Genomic DNA, 6,483 nt, shown 5'->3' on the forward strand with positions numbered 1-6,483 from the left:
GGTACGTCCGTGCACGCAAGGTGCTGGCACACGGTGCAGACCTGCCCGGCCTCGCTCTCCCGGACCGGTGCTCTCCATGCGCGTCCTGTGCTCGCGGCCGGGTGTCCCTCCTTTGGGCCGTCTGGGTCCGCGACGCGTGGCTGTGTGCCCAGGCGGCCTCTGGATCTGCCTGGCAGGTGGGTGGGAGCTGCCCCCCTTCACTGCCAGTGTCACCCCGAACCGGTTCCCTGGAGCAGCCAGAGCTCCGTGCCGAAGTTGGGGTGTGGGCCTGGGCCTCGGGCCAGTGCCATTAGCCAGCATCTGGAACCTCTTTTCTTCCCCACTCTGTTCCCCCATGTACGGTTTTTCTTTCTGTTTGAAGGTGTCCAGGGCGGTGCACAAGGAACCGTGCATGAGAGGTGGCGGGGCAGGCCCTAGGGACCTCTCTTGGGTTCATCCCAGGGCAGTCTTGGGAGGCGGAGTGGTAATGAGCTCATTCCCCCAAGAATATGTGGGGTACTGCCAGTGGCCTCTCTCCCAGGAGTCTTGCATCTAGGGGTTCCCAGATGCCAGGTCAGGGCCCAAGCCCAGGCCTGCTGCCCTGCTCCTGGGACGTGGGGTTCTCAGCAGAGCATGGGGGAAGGGACTCAGAAATCCAAGGTAAGCCGCTGGTCTCTGAGCCCAGAGCCCTCCTTCCGCCCTGCCCTGCTTCTGGGCCTTGGCATAGGCTGTCCCTCTATGCGTTTGGGGCTCAGGCACAGAATGAAGTATGTCCTTTGTGAGCACGAGGCCCCAGGGCTGATGCCAGAAGCTGCCCTGGCTCCTGGTGGCCGCTGGCCGTCTCGTCTACCTGGCTTTTCCCTGCACTGGCCTTGGGTGGTGGCCACAGCCCCAGCAACCACCCTGCCCCCCACTCCCCTTGTATCTGATGGAGCCTCTGACATGATGGGGCCCCGCAGCCCAGCTCGACAGAAAGGTCCCATAGGAAGGTCACTCCTGCGTCATAGCCCCACATCCTTGCAAACCTCCCGAGGCCCCTGGGCAGAACCTCATCGTGGAGTGTCCTCTCTGCTCTGTGGGGTGCACACTCGGCTGCTGGAAAGCCCTGGGTGGGCGCCCGCGTGGTCTGCAGCCAGCTCTTTTTCTTTTCTTTTTTTAGAAACATTTATTTTTAAAAATTGTGTTGAGATAGAGACAACGTAAAATGTACATTGTGAGCATGTGAAGCGTACAGGTCAGTAGCAGTAAGTACATTCACAGTTTTGTGCAACCATCACTTCCAGCCATCATGGAATTTTTTTCACCTTGTAAAACTGAAACCCTACACCCATTAAACATAACTTCCATTCCTACCCCCCTTCAGCTCCTGGCAAACACAATATTTTTTTGAACTCCCTAGTTTCAGAGGTAGAGATCAGTGATCATCAGTTGCATATAACAGCCTGTGCTCATCACATCACGTGCCCTCCTCGGTGCCCGTCCCCCAGTTACCCCGTCCCCCCACCCCTCCCCCCTCCAGCAGCCCTCAGTTTGTTCCCTAGAGTTAAGCGTCTCGTATGGTTTGTCTCCCTCTCTGATTTCCGTATATCAGTGAAATCCTGTGGTATTTGTCCTTCTCAGAGAGACTTATTTCGCTCAGCATGATACTCTCGAGTTCCGTCCACGTGGCTGCAGATGGAAGATGCCATTGTTGTCGATGGCTGAGTAGTAGTCCACCGTGAATAGACCACGTCCTCTCTGTCCGTTCGTGTGTCCATGGACGTCTGGGCTCCTTCCACAGTTTGGCGGCGGTGGACACTGTGCTCAGCCCTTCAGCAGAGTGGCTGCTCCGAGGCTGGCAGGGGTCCCAGAGGCTGTGCGTGTGCTGCGTGGGGGGGCACACTTGTGCGTAGTGCCACATGCTTTCGCCCTTGTGTGGGGCGATGCCCTTCTCTGCCCGGACCCCCACGCTGAGCGTCTGCGGGGAGTGGTGTGGCCTGCTGTGGTAGCCGTCCACGCGGTGCGGGACCCTCGGCAGGCTCTTGGCCTGAGGCTCAGGGGAGTAGGCCCAGAAACCCGCTGCCTCCTTGAGGGTCGTGGGCCCCCATGATCCAGCTTGGAGGCCTTGAGAAGGGTCAGAAACCAGAAGTGACTGTCTTTACCTGCTTGCTGATCTCTTGTGGAATGGGGATGCCACGGGCTGTTGCTGGGGCTCAAGTGGGCCCTGCTAGGAACAGTGGCCTTCCAGGCCCTGAGAAGCACGTCCTACCAGGGCTTTAGATCGCTCTCAGGTGAGAGGGAGCAGCAAACCTCCCTCAGGGCCTGTGTCCATGTCCTGGCGAGGCTCCCCTGCTGGCCCCTTCCTGCTGCTCTCTCATAGAAGGTTCTGCTCATGGGGTTTGTCCTGCTATAGGACACTCAGAGGCGTTACTCCAGCTGCCCGAAGACCCATCCCCATCCTAGGGTTGACAAGCTTGGGGTGGGGGGCGGGAGCGTGGGGGAGGCTCAGGCCCTTTCTCCCGAGCTCACAGGCTCGGTTTAGTGCTCCGTCTTTGCAGGCCAGGTCCCTGACTGGGGGCAGCCTCACTCCCCCACCACACGGATGGGCGCCACAAGCCAGCCATCATGTGGGGGGGGGTGACCCTACAGCCTGAGTCGCGTGCACCCCCCAGGAGTCTTCCTGAACCTGCGGGAGCCGGTGCCAGGCCTGTGGCTTTTCTCTTGGTGAGAGCTCAGCTTGTTTCCTCTCCTCCCTGCTTCCTATCTGCTCAGACAGGAAGCTCCACCCCTGCTGGCGTAACCGCCCCCCCACCCCATCGCCCGGCCGCCAGCCCCCCGCTCACCCGCTTGCAGGAGGTGTCCAGGCCGCGCAGGCAGACGTCACCGGACGCTCTCCCCTAAAAAGCACCAACAAACAGGTCTTTCTTTCCTGAATGATGGTTTCATGCCTGAGCAGACCGTCCACAGTCGTCTGTGGGTACCCCCCGAAGCGCCTTCTGGAGCCTGGCATGGGTCTCTGAGCTGCGGGGCTCCGGGCCTCAGGGCAGCTGCTTCTCTGTGAAGACAGAGGCTAGTGTACCCTGGACAGGGTCTGAGGTCCTAGTATTTCCTCCCTGGGTCCCGAGGGCTGCCTATGTCCCAGAGTCCTCGACCCTGCGTTTGTCCCCCGAGAGGGGCTGCCGTGGGGTGGGGTGGGGTGGGGTGGGGTGGGGTGGGGTGGGGTGGGGCCCCGTGAACACGCATGCATACGGACATGTGCCGGGCTTGGTCGGGCCCTCTGCCCAGGATCCCGTCTGTCCTGTCTCTGGAATTTTGTGATGACGGCCCTGGTAAGCGGGGCACCTCCGTTGACCACTTGCCTCCCTGCTCTCTTCCCCTCCCAGGAAGCCCGTGTCCCCCCAAGGGGCCAGGTCTGTGACACAGTATTTTCTCCAAGTGTTCCTGGAGGTGGGAGGAGCCTTTCTTCTCCCCCCCCCCATTACTGGCCTCCCCTCCAAGGCTTCCCAGCTGCCAGCAGAGCGTCCCCCGCATCTGCTCCCTCCTCCTGAGGTCAGGCCAGGGGGAGTGACAGGGCATCGTCCTGTCGGCCCCTGGCCCTAGGTGGGTGATTGCGCGATGGCCTGTGTGTGGCCCCCAGCACAGCTGCCGTGGCCGGGGGCGGGGCACTGTCCATCCCCCAAAGACGGTCCTGTTTTCTCGGGAAGAGAGCCTGTCTGCCTCAGGATCCTGCGCCATTGGGTTGGGGGACTTTGTTCTCCTGACGCCATTTCTGGAGGCCACTCTGACTAGTGTCCCGCAGACACAACTTGGGGCCCTTGGGACGCTGGAGGAGAACACGAGCGTGGCCTTGGTCCTGAAGCCCTGGGCACTCGGTGGAGAGGGTCGTCTCTCTCTCGCTCTCTCTCGCTTTTTAAAGATTTTATTATTTGAAAGAGAAGGAGAGACGGTGAGCGAGTACAGCAGGGAGGAGAGGGAGAAGCGGTCTCCCTGCTGAGCAGGGATCCCCATGCGGGGCTCGATCCCAGGCAGACGCTGCGCCGACTGAGCCACCCAGGCACCCCAAGAGGGTCGTCTCTTATTTGGAGAATGCCTTTCTCCTGAGATCTTGCCAGACGGATGCTCTGGCTGACAGCTAGTTGTCGGTTCTGCTTGGTGGAACCCAGAACTTTGGGGACCTGGGTGAACCCCCCTGATGGAGGGCACCACACTTGGCCAATGAGCCTGCCCGCTGGGCTGCCCCTTCCCCGTCCTGGCATGACCACGGCGGGGAGGCCAGAGTCCACGGCTCCTGTCAGCCACTTCGGCACCAAGTCGGCAGCGCACAGACGGAGGGGCTGGGGCAAGGGGCTGTCCCCTTGAGTTCCCGCCTGGAGCTCGGCCTGGGCGCCCTATGCTGGGCCTTCTGCAGCGGTGGGGTGAGGTCCCGGCGTGGCAGCCCCACGGAGCGCTCGGGGAAGTGGCTTGTTCTGTCCTGGGGTCAGGGTCTGTGTGTCACTGTACGCACCTCGTGCACAGTCAGGTCTGCTGGCTCGAGACCTTGCCCAGAGCGCGGATATCTCCGGAGGCGCCAGCAACAACTTTTGTGTTTCTCACAGGTCTCCTCCGAGCCCCCGGCCTCCATCGGAAAACAGATGACGCCCCCTCCCAACTCCCTACGTCTTCTGAGAAGGACAAAGAGTCTGGCTGGCTGCGGACCCTGGCCAGCTCCAGCAAGGTTGTGCGGGGAATGGCGGGGCGGGGGGGGGCTGAGCACGTTCACCTGAGCACGTCTGCGGGGTGGGGCGGCCGTCACTGAGGCTCCACACCCCAGCCTCTCACACCCGCGCCTCTCTTCCCGCAGAGCCTTGGCTGCGTTCACCCTCGCCAGCGCCTCTCCGCTTTCCGACCCTGGCCCCTGCGGTGTCCACGAGTGACAAAGAGCTCTCCCCGCACCTCCCGGCCCTGATTCGAGACAGGTGGGTGCCTGCCATGCTGGCGGCCGGTGGTCAACACAGGCCTAGGGACGTGGGGCCGGGGTTGGGTTCTGCCCCCAGGTGTCTGTAGTCATCTGCTGGGTGAGACCTTTCCTTTACGGGGTTGCCTAGAGTCTCTCAAAGTGGACACGATCCAAGAGAAGCTGTCGCTCTGTGCGTCTCAGCCCGGGCCTCCCCCAGTCCGCGGGGCGCTCCTTCGGTGGCCTGAGTGCACAGTGAGGCGGGCTACGCGTGGGCGGGATGAAGTGCCCGGAGCTGTGGGGCCGCATGGCCAAGGGAGCAGCCGGGAGGCCGGCCACAGTCACCACAGTGCTGTGGTCCTTTAGACGGTGTCAGGTGCGGCCAGCTACCCCGCAGCTGCTGGCTTGCATCTCCTCCTTCACACTTTCCAGGGGGCAGGTACCCCGAGGAGCCTTCACGTGCTGGCCACGGTGGGAGGGGGACTTGGGGGGGGGGGGGCAGACCCCCGTGGCCCCCATGCCCCCCCCCCCCCGCCATGCCCCGCAGCTTTTACTCCTACAAGAGCTTCGAGACGGGTGTGGCCCCCAATGTGGCCCTGGCACCGCCGGCCCAGCAGAAGGTTGTGAGCAGCCCGCCATGCGCCACCGTGGTCTCGCGGGCCCCTGAGCCTCTGGCCACCTGCCTCCAGCCACGGAAGCGGAAGCTGACTGTGGACACCCCCGGAGCCCCGGAGACGCCAGTGCCCTTGGCCGCCCCAGAGGATGACAAGGACTCAGAGGCTGAGGTGGAAGTGGAGAGCAGGGAGCAATGTACGTGTGAGTCGGGGTCCTTGCCTGCCCCTGGCATGGTGTTGCACGGTGGTGTGCCGAGCACCCTGGTGCCCTCCACTTCCGTCTGTGTTTCCGCAGTCACCTCCTCCCTGTCCTCACTCTCCTCCCCATCCCTTACCTCATCCAGCTCCGCCAAGGACCTGAGCTCCCCCAGTGTGCACGCCCCGCCCGCCGCGCCCGCTGCCCCTGCGGCTGCGGCCCCTGCCCACACCGCGCGCGGCGGCCTGGAGGCCGAGGTGGAGCATCTGCGGCAGGCCCTGGAGGGCGGCCTGGACACCAAGGAAGCCAAAGAGAAGTTCGTGCACGAGGTGCTGAAGATGCGTGTGAAGCAGGAGGAGAAGCTGAGCGCCGCGCTGCAGGCCAAGCGCAGCCTCCACCAGGTGAGGCCGCCAAGCCCCCACCCCCCCGCCCCCGCCCTGGCTCTCCCTGCTGGACGCGCCCTGCCCCCGGCTCGGGCCCTCGCGGGGCTGGCCTGTCCGTCTGGGGGCAGCGGAGGCTGGGCTGCTCTCAGCGGGGAGCCCGGGCCGGTTGGGGGTCCTTGGCGTGCCCGCACCAGCATGGCCTGGTGTGTGCAGGACGCGGCTCTGAGGGTCCCTTTCCCGCACGTCGGGTTGTCTGAGGTGCAGCGCGCAGGTGCTGTGCGGCGAGTGTGCAGGCCGGACCAGGTGGCTCCAGGACCAGCTCACGGCCTGTGCGTGCACACTGGCTTCTAGCTGATTCCACAGAAGTGACTGCTTCCTTTTGAAGAGGGGGCTAGAGGC

General features: G+C 63.4%; 1 protein-coding gene across 1 annotated transcript; it reads left to right on the plus strand.

Moving 5' to 3' along the window:
* Positions 1–3,573: 3,573 nt before the first annotated feature.
* On the plus strand, positions 3,574–6,102 carry LOC110575103 (ski oncogene; the record flags this gene model as incomplete). The annotated part of the gene is given in 6 exon segments (XM_044912426.1): positions 3,574–3,580; positions 4,554–4,675; positions 4,799–4,847; positions 4,850–4,913; positions 5,439–5,701; positions 5,801–6,102. Coding segments are annotated over 6 exon segments (807 nt in total), but the record flags the coding sequence as incomplete, so codon positions are not given.
* Between the last annotated feature and the right edge of the window lie 381 nt (positions 6,103–6,483).

The sequence above is a fragment of the Neomonachus schauinslandi genome, unplaced genomic scaffold, assembly GCF_002201575.2.
Source record: "Neomonachus schauinslandi unplaced genomic scaffold, ASM220157v2 HiC_scaffold_2037, whole genome shotgun sequence".
NCBI classification, from domain to species: Eukaryota; Metazoa; Chordata; class Mammalia; order Carnivora; family Phocidae; genus Neomonachus; species Neomonachus schauinslandi.